Raw genomic sequence first — 19,247 nt, 5'->3', positions numbered from 1 at the left:
TTAAGCCTAATTTACTTATCACCGATATGATTTAAGCTCAGTTTAACTGACATCAATAAGATATTAAGCACAATCTAATTGGCACCAGATGAGTTTTTAAAGTTTCAATGCCTCTGTTTAAGAGGAGCTCTTTTTAGATGATATTTTAGAATTGTAAAACTTCCGTTTAGATAAGCATTTATAGATATCGAGACTTGTAAGACCTTCAAGAATAATCTCAAGTTGATAAGAATGATTTGTAAGACCTTCAAGAATAATTTCAAGTTGATAAGAATGATTCGTAAGTCTTTTGGGTATAATGTTTTAAATTTTAAAATTGTCTAGCCTTTTTTTATAAGAACTTTTTCAAATTTTTAAGAGGTTGCCGAACTTATGTTTAAAAAGAGTCAAAAAAAAAAAAGGTTCGAATGTGTTTGAGATTGCATCATTAATACCTGTTCATGTGTGCGACTATATATATTTAAAAATTTCATCATGTTTAGTGTTTTTTTTCTTTCATATATGTTTGCTCAGATAAAATTATGATTTTTTTGTTTTTATTATATTCCAGTTCCTCAAATATAAAAAGAGGTAACTATAAATACTAAAATTGTCTAAAAAACTAAATGTTATGTCAAAATAAATTTGAATCAATTCTTGATTTTATTCAAGTTTGGTTGAATACCTTAATTACATTCATCGAGTTATTTTCGCATTAGATCATTTTAAATTTTATTGAACTTTTAAATTTTTATTTATTTTTTAATTTTCATCTTTTATTATTATTATTATTATTATTATTGTTATTATTATTTTATTATATTATTTTTCTTCTTTTTTCTTTTTTATTCACCAAAAAGTCCTTGATGCATTTACTACACCACATGCCAACTACCAGCCTCCCACCACCTACTTCCACCTAATTTTGTAGCATCAAATACGTTGACTAAAAGTCATCGGTTGAATCTCAAAAGTTATCCTCAATCCTAGATTTTCTAGGATTTGAGCACCTAAAATGTTCTATAAATATAGCCTATAAACACAGACACAAAAAGAAAATAGAATCATCCAAATAGTTTTTTGGCATACTCTTTTTGTTTTTTTGTTCACCGCCACAAAGAAAACCATCAGCCACCCTTACAAACCTTAAATCAAAACCCATCCCATCACCACATAAATAAAAATAAAAGAGCCTAAACCAATTGAGACCCACAAACCTTAAAAAAATAAAAAAAATCAAATCAACACATCCCTGAGAACTAGAAAAAAAAAAACAAACAAACAAACAACGAAGATTTTTTAAAAATTTACCTGAAACTTTTAGTTAAGATCTAGGCTTTTGGGGGCTTTTTGTAAAACCACACTTAGATTTGTCATCAAGAGGCAAAGAAGAGTATTTTTTAAGCTTTGTGCTTTTTTAAGGGATCGGCAATGATAGCCTGTGATAGCGATCAACTGCAGGTTTCTGAGTTTTGAGATTGGTCGATTGTTTGAGGATTATAGAGAGAATAAAAGTGTTGGGGAGAGAGAGAGTGAAAAATAAAAATGAAATATGAAATTTTTTACTTTTATTAAAAAAACAAAACAATGTTGTTTCAAGCAAAGGAATTTTGTGCCGACTTGTGACCCAACCTAAAATCTGCACAATCAACCTGAAAACCTATCCCCCTTAAATTGAACCAAGCTAGACCGACTTGAATCGTACCAAATCGATCAATATCACTTTGAATCGCTCAAAACCGCTACAGACTATTGAACTGTGGCGAACGAGTTGAACTATCCCTAAATCTTTGACCAGCGCTGACCAACGGCATATTTGATATTTTTTTATAAAATTTTATTTTTGTCATTTTTCTAACTATTTTTATGTTTTTATTATTGTTTATTATTTTTTATTCTATTTTGAGTGAACCTTAATATGAAAAATAAAATAGTTGTGAAAAAATATTTAGGAAAATTTGAGTGAAAAAAATTTTTTTTAAAGACATTTGTAAAAATAAATATCATTCTACTTGAATACTTTTAGAACAAAAGAAAAATGAAAAATGAAAAGTTTTATTTTCTAAAGTATCTAAGGAAAAAGTTAAACTATTAATTCTTTCTTAGAATAAAATTTTGGAAATATTTAAAAAAATTTTGAAATATCAATTTTTCCTAAATTCTTTAAGAATAAAAATAAAATAAGATAAATAAAAATAAAAGAAACTTTAAAAAATGCTAAGAAAAAAATTAAAATATCAATTTTTTTCTTAGAATAAAAATTTGAAAATATTAGGGTAATTTAAGGATAGTTTCCAATATTAAAATTTATAATATATAAAAAATTTTATATTTAATTAACTTTTCATAAAAAATAAATTATTTTTTTAAAAAAATATCTTCTTTTTATATTATCTTTATTTATAATAATATTTATACACATAAAATTTATATCAAATAAAAATAAATTACATATCTTTTTTAAAAATATATATTATCGAATAAAAAATAAAATAATAAAAAGGTATAATGATATTTTCATTTTTATAATCATGTTCAAAATTATGTACAAAATATAAAAAAAAATGTTACCTTGGAGCATATCAACTATGAGGGTTTTCACATCCCTAAGATATACATAAAGACTTGCATAAAAAATCAGATTGAACAAGAAAACAAATGCATATAACACAATCAAAGATTCCAAAGTGTTCTCTCGAGCTATTGTTGTTCTACATGAAGTCTTAACCACTCAGGGAAGAACCCATATGAAAAGACAATCCCGTTATTCCTACATAAATTACTAAACCAAATAAGATAATGTTCCTTGTCCTCCCCATTTATTTCAGTGGCTTTTGCCAGAATGGTATAAATTTCATTTTCATTGTGAAAAAGAAATTAAGATGAGAATCTCGGAGCAGATGCCTTACATAAAAAGTAAAACCAATGATTAACAACAGATGACAAGTAAAATATCAAGAAAAGTTTCTTTAAAGACTAGAAAATCTTTGATAAAAGATGATCTCATTTTCCATCTTCTGCAACTCTAGGAATAGGAATTCAAAGCTTGAAAGTATATCCTTGATAACCAGCCTGCAACGAAAAAAGGAAAAAAAATTCATATATCAAGAATTTGAATACAGTAAAAATTGATTCACAAGGCAGCGGTGAAAGGAATTTTCGATATTAGTTAATTTTCAAGTATTGGCACAAAATTTGATATTAATCATGTCGACATAAATTTTGATAAAAATAAGATACAAAAATAAATTTAATTAAATAGTCCAATATGAGTACAGGTGCATGAAAAATATCTTGGTCAAGTTTAACAATTTAATAAGTGTTTATATTTAATTTAATTTAATTTAATTTAATATAAATATATTAATAATATTTTAAACTTTTAATTATAATTCATAATTACAAATTTAATATAACTATATAAATTTTTTAAATATTTATTTATGATATATATTTAATATGTAATTTTTTTATATTAATAGTGTAACTACAATATAGATAATCATTTTAGTATAATTATAGCTCATTATTCAATAGTTTCTTATTTTGAATTTTAATATAGTTGTAATTTATTATATAATTTATTCTAAATTACACGAATAAAATTTAATAATATAATTACAACGTAAATGTAACATGTATATATGTATACATACAAATCAATAGCTTGTTAGATATTTTATTCTGAATCACATGATAATTGATACTACTACTATTATAACTATAAGAGATAATATAATTTATTTTAAATGATACATTGATATGCTGGTATACTCATGGTAATTAAAAATATATAATTTATTTTAAATTATATTATAAATTATAAGAAGTTTTCTAAGTAACATAACATATGTAATTATACTAGTTTGATATTAAAAATATATATTAATTTGATTTTTCAATAATTTAATGAATTATAATTTATGTTATAGTTATTGTTTTTATTTATTTATATTTATTATTTTTATTAAATTAATATTATTAATTAAAATTATACTTAATTTAGTATCAGCCTCTTAGTTATTTCATATTAGTTTTTTGGATCATTTTAATTTTGAGCTATTTCAACTTCGATTCATCTCTAATTCACGTTGACTTGGGTTTGGGTTAATTTGGATTCGAATTACTTTTAACTTTGGATTGGGTTAAGTTTGGGTGAGTTGAGCAAAATTTTCATATTCAAACTAGAATTTATATATCTAAATTGTCTTATTTAACAAAATTAAATTTAATTATGTAATTTAAATAGTTTATGGGTTTATTTATAACAAAATAAAAGATTATAAATTTATTTGAATATAATAAAAGATGGCAGGTATAAATTATTTTGTATAAAAAGTTAAGTGCATACCTGAATATTAAGTCAAAAAGAATATAAGTAAAAAAAAGGCATGTTGGTTTAGTTATTACCAGTTATCACATAGAAAGAGGGGTATTTTTGGTATAACATAAATTACATGTGATGCACCTCTCGTTTTAACAACAATTCTAACGGAACCTTGATTTGGATCTATTTGTCATGTCATTTTTAGAACTTTAAAGATGATGTAAATTTATCATACTAATGAATTGGTGTTGAATTAGTGCTCAAGACTTCGATGTAATTTACTAAAAAATACTTGTCATACAGAAATCATGCGCCACACCCAGGGGCGAGCGATGGAGACCAGCCGGCCATGCTTTTCAATTATTTAATAAACTTGGCTTTTCATTCTCTTTTGCGGGCCACACACAATTATTTAGTTTTGATTTTCTATTCTCTCAACCACCATTCTTCCAACTCATTCTACTGCTCAATTCCTCAAGCTTTATTGTTTTAACTTCATTTCCACCGTTTTCATTTATGATTATTTGATTAAGATGACTTCATTTTTCGGTTTTGATTATTGCTTTTTTGTTCTTTTGTGTTTTGTCAGGGAGCGTTCTTTCGTTTGTTTTACGATCACTGAACGCAGCGTTGGGCTAAAGGCGACATCCTTTTCATTATTTAAAAATCGATAAAAGATAGTTATATTTTTTATTAAAATAATAATTAATTTTTATTTAAAACAAAGTTAAAAAAAAAAAGAAAAAAAAGAACAGTTAGTATCTTTTAGTTTTAAAGAAAAAAAAAATAAAGCAAACGTACTTTTGGATACACTTCCAGCGGTGGGAAGGAAAAATCCCATTAAACCCCCTTTCTTTTAGTGGGATTTTTGAATTGTGAGTTTCTTTTATGTAATTTTTTTTTTGTTTAAATGCTTTGTTCAGTGAGATTAGACAAAAATAATTGTTAATCCCACCAAAATGAGGTTATGATGGATTTCAAAATCAGCTTTATTGTTTGTTTTGCTTCATATCATTACTATTGTCACAATTCAAAAAAGTTTCAAAATATATATATTTAGAATAATATTTAGATCTATTTGATGAGCTTAGATAAATTTTTAAAATTTTATAGATTTGTAAATTCATAAATTTCAATCCAAATTATTAAATTTTAAGTTTCAACTAAACTTAGGGTTTGCTCTTTGCTAAAGTTTGATTAAATTAAAATTTAAATATTAATTGTTTTATACAATTACGAATATTGAAAATGTTTTTTCGTAAATTTAAAAAATTAACAAATATTCAAATTCATAAACTTTTTACACATATATGAATTTATGATTTTGTAAATCCGTGAAATTTAAAAATGATGCACGAAAGAAATAAAAAATAATTTGCTAAAAGTTATTGCCTTTTGAATATTTTTATAATAAAAAAATTGGATTCATTGAGTATTTTTGAATGTAAATAGAAGTTCCTAACTTCGATTCTAATAAAAATTTGATGTGATTTGTGAGGATGTATTTATATTGTAATTGCCAAAACTTTTGAGGATGAAAATGTTTTTTCTTATATAAGACGAGCATAATTCATAAAAAAAAATAAAATAAAATCAAGATTTTATGTTTTCCTAATAGCTTTTTAATCACTAGGTAAACAAGTTGACAACTGCATATTTATCATGACCGATGGATTGATGTTGAATTAGTGATCAACATCAAGGACCTTGGTGTAATTTACTAAAAAATAAATTCCCATTTCTTTACTTGCCTTGGCTTCCCATGCTCTTTTGCAGAAAACACGGAAGTCCAATTTTTGATTCTCTGTTCTGTCAACAACCATTCCTAAAGCTCTTTGTACTGCTAAATCCTCAAGTTTTATTCACCAAAAAAAAAAAAGAATTCCTCAAAATTTTCCTGTAGGTTCTCTGCTCTTATGGCATCATTACTCAAAGTGAGGATAGGAAGAAGCTGTAGCCGACCAATCTTTTGATATCTAAGACAAGGACGGAGGTATGTTTGTTTAAATCCATTTCCACTGTTTTCATCCCTGATTATTTAATTTATATATATATTTTTTTGGGTTTTGAATATTGCTGTTTTTATTGTTTTGGGTTTTGTCAGTGAGCCTTCTTCCCTGTTGTGTTATTGTTTGTTTTCCTTCATATCATCAATTTCCTATAAATTAAAAAAAAAAAAAACAAAAAAAAACTATGGAGGCTTGTATTTCCATTGTTGTATCCATTCTTAGCTCTGTTGCTGGGAAAGCGGCGCAGTACGCAGTTGATCCCATTGCACGTCAAGTTAGTTACTTGTTCAAGCATGAGAGCAAGATTCAAAACCTCAGGGATCAACTTCAAAAACTGAAGGATGCAAGAGAAAGAGTGCAAGAGGATGTTAATGCGGCTAAGAGACAGGGAGAGGAGATATTTAGCTATGTGGATGAGTGGTTGACTAAGGTCGATGGGAAGATCTGTGACGAGGCTGTTGCGCAATTGGATGAGGATGAAGAGAATGCAAAGCCGAGCTGTTTCGTTTGGTTGTGTCCTAATTTTAATTCTCGTTACCAACTCAGTAGAAAAGCTGAGAAAGAGTCCAATATCATTGCTGAACTCTTGAAAGATAAAGACCAATTTGATAGAGTATCCTTCCGACCTGTTCTAGAAGGGATAGCTATTAGACCTGACAAAGAGTACGAGGCCTTTGAGTCAAGAACGGGTGCTTTCGTTGCTGTCATGGAGGCGCTTAAAGATGCTAATTTGAGCATAATTGGTGTTTACGGGATGGGAGGTGTGGGTAAAACCACCCTAGTCAAAAAAGTCGCTAGACAAGCCAAAGATGAAAATTTGTTTGATGAGGTGGTCATGGCAGCCGTAACCCAGAGTTTTGACATCAAGAAAATTCAAGATCTGATTGCAGATGAATTGGATCTGAAGTTTGAAAAGCAGAGTGACCCCGGGAGAGCAGGCGAACTACGTAACAGACTAAAGAAAAACAAGAAGGTTCTTGTTATTTTGGATGATATTTGGGTGAAATTGGATATGGAGGCTCTAGGAGTTCCTTACAGAGGTGAACACCAAGGATGCAAGATCTTGTTGACGTCTAGAGAGCTCAATGCTTTATCTTCGATGGATTCGCAGAAAAACCTTGCAATTGACTTATTAGAAGAAGAAGAAGCGTGGAGCCTGTTTAAGAAGATGGCTGGTGATATTGTTCTAAGCCCTGACTTTCATGCTATGGCAATTGAAGTGGCCAAAAAATGTGCTAGATTGCCGATTGCCATTGTAACAGTTGGGAAGGCTATGAAAAATAAGAAGAGTTTGTTTGAATGGAGGAATGTTTTGCAAGAACTAAAAAGGCCCTCTAAAAGAAACTTCAAAGGGATACCAGCAGATGTATACTCAGCTATAGAGTTGAGTTACAAGTTTTTAGAAGATGAAGAACATCGACCGACTTTCCTACTCTGTAGCATAATGGGTCATGATGCTGCCATCGAGGACTTGTTGAAATATGGCATGGGTTTGGGGTTTTTTCATGGTGTTGACAAAATCGAAGAAACACGAGATAAAGTATCCGCATTGGTTAGCGACCTCAAAACCTCTTCTTTGTTACTTGATGGTTCCACCTTTGGGCGCTTTGATGTGCATGACGTTGTTCGTGATGTTGCCTTATCGATCGCTTCAAGGGACCGCCATTGGCTTGCTCTAGGAAGGGATGCTGTATTCAAAGAGTTGTCAAAAGAGGAAACAATGAAAACTTGCGAACTGATTAGCTTGCAGTATGCTAAGGTCTGTGATCTTCTTGATCATGATCAGTTGGAATGTCCAAATCTTACCTTTTTCTCTTTGGGTAGTGAGGATTCCTCTTTGAAAATTTCAAACAACTTCTTTAGGGGAATGCAACAACTCAGAGTCTTAGATTTTGCCAAAATGTATTTTCCATCCTTGCCTTCGTCATTTTGTTTCCTAAAAAATCTTCATACTTTATGTTTTTCTGCATGCATGTTAAAAGATATAGTCATCATTGGAGAGTTAAAGAATTTAGAAATCCTTAGCCTCCGTAAATCTAAAATTCCAGTGCTACCGGGGGAAATAGGCCAATTGATCAAGCTAAAATTGCTAGATTTAAGTCATTGTTCCAGTCTTAAAGTAATATCTCCAAATGTCTTGTCTCGTTTATCCAGATTAGAAGAATTATACCTTTATAATAGCTTTGATAGATGGGAGGTTGAGGGACATGAGAAGCCAAGAACCAATGCTAGCCTTGTTGAGTTGCAACATTTGTCTCGTTTGACAACTTTGGAAGTACATATTCCTGATCTGCAAGCTGTGCCAAAGGAATTGTTTTCTGAAAAGTTTGAAAGATACAAAATTTCCATTGGAGAGATACGACCATGGTTTCATAAGTCAAAAACCTCGAGAAAGTTGAATCTCAAGTTGAATAAAAGTATTCATTTGGACGATAGTGGGGTTAAAACGTTGTTGAGAAAAACCGAAGCTCTAGGTCTGGATGCAGTGAAAGATGTCATGGACATGCTTTGTGATTCAAATACCGAAGGTTTCCCACATTTAAAACATCTTGATGTCTGCAATGATTCAGAGGTTAAATATCTCATTAACTCCATGGAGTTGGCTTCTTGTAAAGCATTTCCTCTTTTGGAGACATTGATTCTTTGTGAACTGAACAATTTGGAGGCCATATATTATGGTCAACTCCAAGCTGAATGTTTTGGTCAATTAAGAAAGATAGAAGTAGCAGATTGTAATATGTTGAAGAATTTGTTCTCATTCGCCTTAGCTAGAAAGCTCGGCCAACTTCAAGAAATCAAGGTATCTGCTTGTGAGAATTTCACAGGGTTAATTGTAGAAAAGAGAGAGGAAGAGATTGTTGATGATGAGGTTTCAGAATTCAACCAATTACGCTCTATAAGGTTAGTAAATCTACCAAGTTTCATTGGCTCGTTTTACTCTGAAAAAAAGCTTTCCTCATCTCAACAAGGAAGAGTTCAATCAATGGATGGAAGTTCAACTGCCAGATCGCTTTTTGACCAAAAGGTATTCATGTCAATATATTTCTTCTTTTCATTAAATTCTCACTTCCAACATATTTCCTTTTGATCTCGTTTTTGTTCCTTTTTCTTAAACTAGATTTTCTATTTAATATGTGAATGTTATAATTAGGATAAAGAGCAAATTTATTATTGTAGGTGAGTCTTCAATTTTGTCATTATTACTGTCCTTTCAATTTTAGTGATTTTTAAATCAAAATTAATGAAAATAAAATATATCATAAAATATTCGATTAATATATTTAAAATAAGTATTCAATAAAGCATAAAAAAAGTTTTTTAAACTCAAATCTTATCCAGAAGGATTAAATTATTTTATTAATAAATATTATAGTTTTGTTAAATATTAATTTTGAATATGTTTGCAATATTAAAATATTAATAATAAAATTTTGTTATTTTAATAAAATAATAATTAAATGAGTGAGGTGAGTCAGCCTTGGAAGGGAGACTTGATAGGCCAATCCAAATACGCCTCTGAAACTTAAAACTCCAATTCACTTTCATGACATGCGTGTTATATAATGAACTTAAGAATTGATATTATATATATAGATCGTCAATTGCGTTTTATTTTTGGGGTGAGGAGTCAATAACTCATGCTCAAAATTTAATGACTTAATTGGCTTTATGTAGTTGCAAATTCAAGTAAATATTTAATTTTTGTTTAATAATCTCCTTGAAAATTGTAGTCAATATTAGAAATCATTATTAATTTTTTTTAATATTTGAATAATAAAAAATTGTTGATTATCAAATATTTTTCTTTATTTGCAGGTCGTGTTCCCATGCTTAAAGGAGTTGCAGTTAGATTCAATCATAGTTGAAAAATTATGGCATGATCAGCTTTCAGTAACGTCTTTTGGTGTTGGAAATTTAACTAAGTTGATGGTTAATAGATGTCATAATTTGAAGAATCTATTTACTTCTTCTATGGTTGAAAGCTTCGTGCAACTGAAATCACTTCATATTGGGAATTGTAATGAAATTGAAGAGGTAATAACAGTGAGAGGAGGATTACTGGAAGAAGAAAGGATGAGGAAAATGGTATTTCCTAAACTAGACCTCTTAGGGCTCAAGAATCTTCCCAATCTCAAAAGATTTTGCTTTGGAAATCCAAATGAATTCCTCTCACTAAAGGAACAAAGGATAGCTGAATGTCCAATTTTGAACACATTTCATTCTGATTCTACAAGTGTGGGTACAATTGTTGGAAATGAAGCAGGAAAGAGTAGCATCTCAATGGTGAACCCTTGCACTGATGTATCAAAATATCTATTCGATGAAAAGGTATTTTTTTAATGTTTTTCTCCATTTTTTGAACATAAAAGTTTTATTTCATACATTGTTGGTAGAGTTTTTAAATTTAACAAGTGTAGTTAAAATATTATCATATGTTTTTTATTATATTAATTTTTTAAAAATATATCCTATTGAGTTATTTAGCAATCATCTAAATTCGTTGGTGTGGAATTTAAATTTATTATCAGTAGTGTTTTAGATTGTAATTTTCCTATTAACTTAACTTGAAAACAAAGTGATGAAGTATATATGTTAATATATTGCAAGACCAGAATGTATCCCTGAAGGTGATTTTTTTCTCACAAACATTATAACATTTTATAGTCATCCAAAGAGATATTCTATCATTGTAGACTTAAAACTTTAAAATTAAAAGTCTTAATTATTTGAATTATAGAGGGGATCGTCGAAACTGAAGATATAAAGGGTCAGGCTGCATATGATTTTTTAAGCTTCAGCTTGATTAGGACTGATTAAATTATTTTATTAATAAATATTATATTTTTGTTAAATTTTGTTTTTATATGTTTAAAATATTAATAATAATAGAAAAGTTTATTATTTTAATAATAAAATATTAGTTAAATGAGTGAGTTTTTTGTCAATAAAATAAATGAGTGAGTTGTCGGCCTCTTATTAGCTTTAAAAACAGAACTTGATAGGTTTAATTGATGAACACCTCTAATAATAAAACTTTAAAACTCTTACTTTTACAAGTCATGACTTGAGTGATATAATGAAATTATTGATATTATATATTATTATAGATCTAAAATTGCACTTTTTTTTGGATTAGGAGTTAATAACTAATACATAAAATTTAATAACTGACTTTATTTATTGTAACTTCAAGCCAATATTTGACTTTTTTCTAATTATTTCATGGAAGATTATAATCATTGTACGAAGTTAATTATTTCAACCAAAAGGCTTTCAACAATCCATTTTATAAATATTTTAGATTTTGGAGGAAGATGGGGTCTATGTGCCACCCTAACCTTCATTTAAAATGTACTTTTTTATTTTTTATTTGGTTTTAATTTTATTAGATAAATTTTATAAGAAAAATAATAGATGTAAAAATTACGAAACAATTTGTATCTAATGGGTTTCAATTCACTTCGATTCAATATAGATACGTTGTTTTAAAAATTTTGAGAACAAATAGATTTTTTTTTTTAAATCGAGATTTGTTCAGAGGTTATTTTAAAATGTTTTATCTTGTCTAAGATATATATAAAATTATATTTTTATTATTAATTTAATGTTATATTTATATATTTATTATATTAGTAAAATTATTATTTAATATCTTAATTTAATAAATTTACAACACTTTTATTTGGCTTTTTTTCTTTTTTTGCCAATAACCTTTTTCAAAAAAAAAATTTAATAAAAAAATTTCATACGAAAAAAAGATAATTGATGTAGGGATGACAAAACAAATTCAATGGATTTTGATTTCTCCCAATCCAATAGGTATATTATATTTTAAAATTGAAATTAGGTCGAAATTTTTTCTAAATCGGATAAGGGTAGGAAACGGATTTGAGATGTTCCATCTCATCTTCGGTATATATTTAAAATATATGTTTTACTATTTAATTAATTTTATATTTATATATTTATATTAATAAAATTATTAGTTAATATTTTATTTTAATAAGCTATTATATTTATACATAATTAAGATATAATTTATGAACAGTATACTAAGTTAAAATTATCGAATTAATTTTGATTAATTTGGAATGGATGCGAGTTATACATATATGTGATAGGTTAAGATCATTTATCAATTAATGATAACTTAATGTCTAGTCGAAATTGAAGTAGAGTTGAATTATTTTATTATTATATTTATATATAATTAAGATATAATTTATATTAAAAAATAAAATACTTATGAATATTATACTAAGTTAAAATTATTGAATTATTATTTTTTAATTTGGATTGAATGCAAATTATGTATATATGTGATAGGTTGGGATTAGATATCAATTAATGATAACTCAATGTCTGATTGAAATCAAAGTGGAATTGAATTATTAAAAATTTGAGTTAAGAGTCAAGGTGTGTATAAACACAACCTGACTCAACCTCTTTTCTATCATTAAAAGATAGTGTCCATGCATCTTCCATTAATTTGACTATTTTTTTTGCTTGGGCCATTTTTTTAGTTTTAACTTTTTTTTTAATTGTCTATTTTAACATTTTTTATCTATGCTTTGGAAGATAAATTAACAGTAGAATTGTTTAGGTAGCAATCCTATTTAGAATTTTTTTTTATCCTTCGATTCTTTTTTTTTTTTCATATTTTAAATAAAATAAATTTTGTAGGAAATTGGATCAATAGATGTTAAAATAATTTGTATTTAATAGATTTTGATTAACCAATTTAACAGGGATGGTCTTTCTTTTTTGAATTTTGACGTCACGTTAGAGATAAATTTAAAATGTTTTCCTTTTTTAAGTTTTAGATTTTTATTTTAAGTTTTTAAATTATCTATTTTAATATTTTTAACTATATTTGAAAATATGAATTTGTATTTGATTTGTTAACAAGTTCTGTAAATAAAATAAAGATATTATCTCCAAATTAATTAATAAATTATTATAAATCATTGTTTTTATTAAGAAGTTATAAAAAATTATATTCATTGATTTATTAAATTTATTTAACTATAAATAAAAAAAATTTTAAATCTACAAGAAAGTGTGGGTATATTCCTAGTATAATTAAAGATGACGGAGTTGTAGAAATATATAGTCAATGGCAATAATATATTATTTCTTTGTGTCATATCAATGTTGGAAATCATTATTAATTCTTTTTAATATTTGAATAATAAGGAATTGTTGATCGTCAAACTTTACTTTTATTTGCAGGTTGTGTTCCCAGGCTTAAAGCAGTTGTATCTATGCTCAATCCCAGCGAAAAAACTATGGCATGAGCAACTTTCAGTAACTTCTTTTGGTGTTCAAAATTTAACAAATTTGCAAGTGTACGCATGCTATTATTTGAAGAATATATTTACTTCTACTATGGTTGAAAGCTTTGTGCAACTGAAAACACTTAATATTGGAGAATGTGATGAACTTGAAGAGATAATAATAGTGACGGAAGGATTAGTAGAAGAAGAAGAAAAGATGAGGAAAATGGTGTTTCCTAAATTATACCGCTTGGAGCTCAGGAATCTTCGCAAGCTCAAAAGATTTGGCTTTGGAAATCTGATTGAATTCCCTTCTCTAACATATCTGTATATAGAAAAATGTCCTATTCTGAACACAGTCCATTCTGATTTTACAAGTGTGAGAACAACTGTTGGAAATGAAGCAGGAGAGAGCAGCATCTCAATGGAAAAGCTCCACTCGGATGTCTCAAAATACCTATTCAGTGAAAAGGTATTTTTTTAATGTCTCCTTCCATGGCTCCAATATAAACTTAAAATTTGTTTCAAATAATTAAACTCATTTACAAATTGATAGGTAAAACTATATGTTTAATAGAAATAGCACCTAATTATTAATTACATCATTCGGTTTTAAGAATTTAATTTTGATTTCAATAATCTAATAGGGGATAAACTACTTATATAACTACTTATATTGTTAATTGCTAATGAGATTCCTAGCTCTTAAACCATAAAGAGTGATATTAAATGCATCTATTTTTTTGCGCTTCTTATGCTATTTTTTTTTCAAATCTTTTTTAAAATAAAATTACTTAATTACTCTTTTTCATAAGTTTCCTGATATTTATATCCAACAAGTTTTACAATTTTTCAAACATTTATTTTCAAAAATTTATAAAAAAAATATAATTAAATAATTTTACTTAAGGAAATTTTAAAAAATAGGGTATAAAGTGAAAAATAAGGGTGTATTTAACACCCCTCAATCCTAAATCTTAAATAATCTTTGGATCAAAATTTTAAAAAATAGATTGACGTGTTTTGAAAAAAAATAAAATAAAAAGCATCTAATGGCAACATAATAAATATTAAAAAGAAAAGTATGTAAACTATTAATATATTTGTAAGAATAAAATACAATAATTTGTTTACCAAGATAGAATATATAATTTTATAGTATAACTTTGGATTGATCTATAATTTAATTAGAGAGGTACCTTTAAACTTCAATAATCAAATTTTGTTTTCTTTTTTAAATGTATACTTTACTAGTTTTTCAGTAAAGTTATATGCATTAAAAGATTCTTTGAATTCTAAATTTTTGTAAAAGTTTGATGTGTATCAAAAGTTAGTACTATCTAGGTATACATGATTCAGTAAAAAAAAAAAAAGATCACTACTTATATTAAAGATATACTTTTTTAAATTTCTCTTTTTATTCCACCATATTACAATCGTTCATTTTGATCCCTTTCAACAACTTATCCTCCGTCCCATTAACACTTGCATGAATTGTGCAGTTGGCATTCCCAAATCTACAGGAACTTTACCTCGAATGGGATGATGGGATGAAAGAGAGATTGCATGGCCTACGACTTGCACCGGACTACTTTTGCAAACTAAAAGTTCTCCGACTTGTACGGTTTCCTCAACAATTAGCCATATTCCCGTCTTACCTGTTCCAATTACTATCCTTACCCAATCTCGAAAGCCTTCAAATAGCACATTGTTACTTTGAAGAGTTGGTATTCCAAAGTGAAGGAGTTGGTGGTGAGGAAAAGCCTGCATCTGCATCGATGGTACTCTCTCGGTTAACTGAATTACGGCTTTCTAATCTTGATGAATTGATGCATCTATGGAAGGAAAAGGAAGGATTCCAAAATCTAAGGATTTTACGTGTGGAACGGTGTCCCAAATTAAAAAGTAATTTAGTTCCATCCTCAGTATGTTTCCGGAATCTGATGACTCTTAGAGTATCTGGATGTGATGGGATCATAAAATTAGTTACACATTCAACAGCCAAAAGCCTAGTGCAGCTCAGAGAAATGAGGATAGGTTATTGTCGAAAGATAGAAGAAATCATAGAAGGTAGCGATGGGGATCGTGATGAAGTGAAGGTTGAAATCATTTTCCCCAAACTCAACCTTTTGGCACTTATTAGGCTGTCAAATCTGGAAAGCTTCTGCTTATCAGCGAATCATACCTTTGGATTCCCATCCTTAGCAACGGTAATTGTGGAAGGTTGCCCAAAGATGAAGATGTTCTCTCAGGGACGGTTAAACGCTCCGATGTTGCACAAAGTACGACCAGATAGGCGGGCAGATGAAAGGGAGGACTGGATTTGGGAAGGAAGCCTTAATAGCACCATACAAAAACTGTTCAAGGAACGGGTATGTTTTTTCAAATATCTTTGATTATTAGTGACAAAGAAAATTTGTGGTTGGGGGCGTTGATTATGACTCCATTGCAAATCAAAATTAATTCATCTTTTCGCTTTCATGACCAATTAGCATTAATTGTTGTTGGTGATTTTTATATACATGTAGAATCCTGTGGAGGAAATGCAGAATTCTGTAGAAGATCAAGGCAATCCTTCAACTTTTAACACACAAGTAAGCCAAATTTCATTCTATGAATCTTCAGATACAATTTGTAAATAATATAGCTTTTGTTTCTTTCAACTCAAATGCTTTACCTTTTCAATCACCAATTATGTTGGTGATTGATGCCTCCGACCTAGTACTTATTTCTCATATCAGAATAATGTCATGTAAGTTTTAAACAATTTTCCCTTTTTATTTACACAAAAGTTTTTATTTAATTTACTCCTTTTAGGATTTTCTAGAACAACTGAAATAGATCATTGGAGAATGATACATTTTCCTTTTGTTTCCATGACAATTTTGTTGTATAATTTGATTTTTCTTTTTTTAAACAACTTTTGCATTTTAGTAATACTGTTTTTGTGGTTATAGATTGTTTAAATTTATAATAAAATAAATAAGGAGAGGGATTATAGGGATGATCTTGAATTGCCATGCATGGCAGAGTAGGAAATTGCTGAAAATGTGTATTTGAGACACCATTACTCTTGTTTCTTCATTTAAAATCAGAATAGCTTTGTTTTCATTCATTATGATACTGATCATTCAAAGAGTAACAAAAGTAATTTTTTAGTAATTTTCTTCTTCACCTTCACTAATATTTGTTCATTGTGATTTCATAATCCAGTCAACATAGTCGAGAATGCTGAAGAAGATCAGCTCAATCCTTTAATTTCCAAAAAACATAGTAAGCCAAAAATTCTTTCTATGCATCTTGAGAAATTATAGCTTTTGTAGTACTCATCTAATGCAAATGATTTTTCTTTCCTTGAATAAGGTAAGTTCTTCATTTGAAGGTGTTTTCTTCATCTCAAGTGCAGCAGTGCAAGGTTTCTAATTGCTCTTTCCTTCACGTCTGGCATTTATGTGCCTTGGCAGAGTGAAGTAAACAATGTATGTATTTTGAGACATCATTATTGATACTTCGTCATTTGAAATCAAATGGTTATAAGATTTCCTTTATTATAATACTGTGGTTCTTTAAATGAGCTAACGGTCCTTTTTTTCATTTCACAATTGGGTTGGGTGCCTTGGATTATATTAATTTCATTTGATTGTCAATTGTCATATTACTGAAGAGAAGTACCGCCAAGCTATTCTGTCTCTAAGGACAAGTTTGATAATGTTGCATTTGATCAACCTGTGAATGGTCGCAGCTTCTTTCTTTTAGTCTTTCTATGTTTCTATGATGTCTAATTATAGCTTGCAATGTATTTGATCAATCTTGGAAGTAATAACATATGTACTATGTTTCTAATTTTAATGATTTGGGTGTTGAGAAGTTATGGATGACAACCATTCTGAAGTCAGAGGATAAGGAGAAATATTCTGAAGTGCCAAAATGACAAGGGTTCTGGAGTTGGGGATCACATACTTATTTTGAACTAGAGGATAAGGAGACTTTTTCAATGGTGAATTTCAAGGATTTGCCACTCTCCCTTCTTGAGAAGGTACCAACTATTTCATGTTGAAACTAGAAAGAAAACTCAATTCAGATTTATTTTGCAGGCTCAAATTGATGGTTTTTGTTTGGGCTGGCTGATGGTTTGTGTTTGTTTACAGATTTTCTGCTGCATTGAACCAATGGCAAATTCTTGAGTCCATTGGATGCCCCAACGTGTGCCGTGCCTATAACAGCTTGTGAATTGGCGATTTATCCATCCTGACTGTAACATTTTCCATCCTACTCACCCTTATGCTGAGTTCCATGCGCCCTTGTGGAATTTTTTGTAGTCCTATTATGTTTTATTAGTGGCAGAGTTGGGAAGCATGATTTGATGCATCATGGTGCACAGGGTTTGTCGTTTTCTTTGGCCTAGGCCAATTTAAGTGCTTATATGTTAATTATCACCGACTTTTCCCCCCGTGATCTGTGATTGACATTTTTTATCAATGTGAATTGTGAATAAAGCATTCAGCTGTCAAGGAGGTGGATGGTACGGGGAAATTGGGCAGATCGAATGCCCCTCCCAGATTTCTGATATGGTAAGGGCTAAGGCCACCTAATCCTACTGATTGAATGGAAGAATGGGAAAGAATCCAATCGGCATTGAATGTTTACAAAGTATTTGTCTCATGTCAAGTGAAGAAGCTGGTTCTTTTCAAACTTAGCAAAGGCTTACTAGTTTCATTTCATTAATGGAAAACACATACAAGTCAAACACTTGCAGAAAGGCCCAATGATTGAGAACACATAGAAATGGAGCAGTTTTTTTTCATTTTCTGTCAGCATTGACATAAACAGAACCTGCAGCAAGGATCTTGGTTCTTTGAATACACTATAGACTAAGAGTTTCCAAGTATAAGGAACAGAAGATCATGGTTCAAGTACAATGATTTTTATTTACAATAGACATCAGTTTTAAAGTTGGATTTTTTAGTTATTTTCTTTAAAGAGTCTTGGGCTTCAAATCTTATAAAGAGGTGCTTTATTTTCGTTTTAAACACTGATATTTAACTATGAGAATTTAAGTTAATGAAGCTAATTTATTCTATTTGCAGTGTGAAATTGTTGCCCAAATTTCTATCGTCAATAACTATTGTAACCAAAAAAAAAAAAAAATCAGTTTTAATACCAATTTGATGCTGCAATGAACCTGGATTTTACTAGTAAGAAGTTTAACGTATTCAAATGAAAAAGAAAAGTTACTTGTTTATACGGTTTGTGTTTATTAAAGGATTTAGAAGGAAAGAAACAGTTCATTTGTTTCGTTTCAGCTTGTGCAATGGATAGATCACAGGTTTGAATCTCAGTGCAGATGATACTACCTCATCAATCCGACAAGCCTTGGAAGCCAGTAGCCCAACAAAAGATCAGAATAAATGTGGCTAAAATAATGTATTAGAAAAGAGCTAAATATATGCTACTATTGGTGAACCATTTAAGAGAAAAAGAGTAACTCAAATCCAATACCAGCAGACATATACACTACTAAAGCTGTTGCAAAACTTATTGTCAATCTTACCAGCATTTCAAAACACTATGTGGTTAAAATAATGTATTAGAAAAGAGCTGAACGGATGCGTTGGCAAAGGGCGAGACCACATATTCAACCAAGCCCTCTTGCAG

General features: G+C 28.9%; 1 protein-coding gene across 3 annotated transcripts; it reads left to right on the top strand.

Annotated features, from left to right (window-relative positions):
* Window positions 1-6,018: 6,018 nt before the first annotated feature.
* On the top strand, window positions 6,019-18,572 carry LOC111295982 (disease resistance protein At4g27190-like). Of its 3 annotated transcripts, none has more exons than XM_089768996.1 (10): window positions 6,019-6,299; window positions 6,411-9,340; window positions 10,132-10,644; window positions 13,549-14,064; window positions 15,095-15,964; window positions 16,121-16,186; window positions 16,806-16,865; window positions 16,956-17,071; window positions 17,461-17,628; window positions 17,741-18,572. In XM_089768996.1, exons 2-7 carry the CDS (start codon window positions 6,500-6,502, stop codon window positions 16,812-16,814), a joined length of 4,815 nt encoding a protein of 1,604 aa, XP_089625122.1. In that variant the 5' UTR covers window positions 6,019-6,299; window positions 6,411-6,499; the 3' UTR covers window positions 16,815-16,865; window positions 16,956-17,071; window positions 17,461-17,628; window positions 17,741-18,572. The 3 variants fall into 3 exon arrangements, with proteins under 3 accessions (XP_089625122.1, XP_089625123.1, XP_089625124.1); XM_089768998.1 differs by having other exon boundaries at window positions 6,081-6,299; window positions 6,538-9,340; XM_089768997.1 differs by having other exon boundaries at window positions 6,079-9,340; window positions 16,961-17,071; window positions 17,741-18,103.
* The last annotated feature ends 675 nt before the right edge of the window (window positions 18,573-19,247 follow it).

Source organism: Durio zibethinus, chromosome 12 (genome assembly GCF_047325235.1).
Source record: "Durio zibethinus cultivar Kanyao isolate XHJ-2024 chromosome 12, ASM4732523v1, whole genome shotgun sequence".
NCBI lineage: Eukaryota > Viridiplantae > Streptophyta > Magnoliopsida > Malvales > Malvaceae > Durio > Durio zibethinus.
Note: the sequence above shows the minus strand (reverse complement) of the source record. Positions and strands in the feature narration are given on the sequence as shown.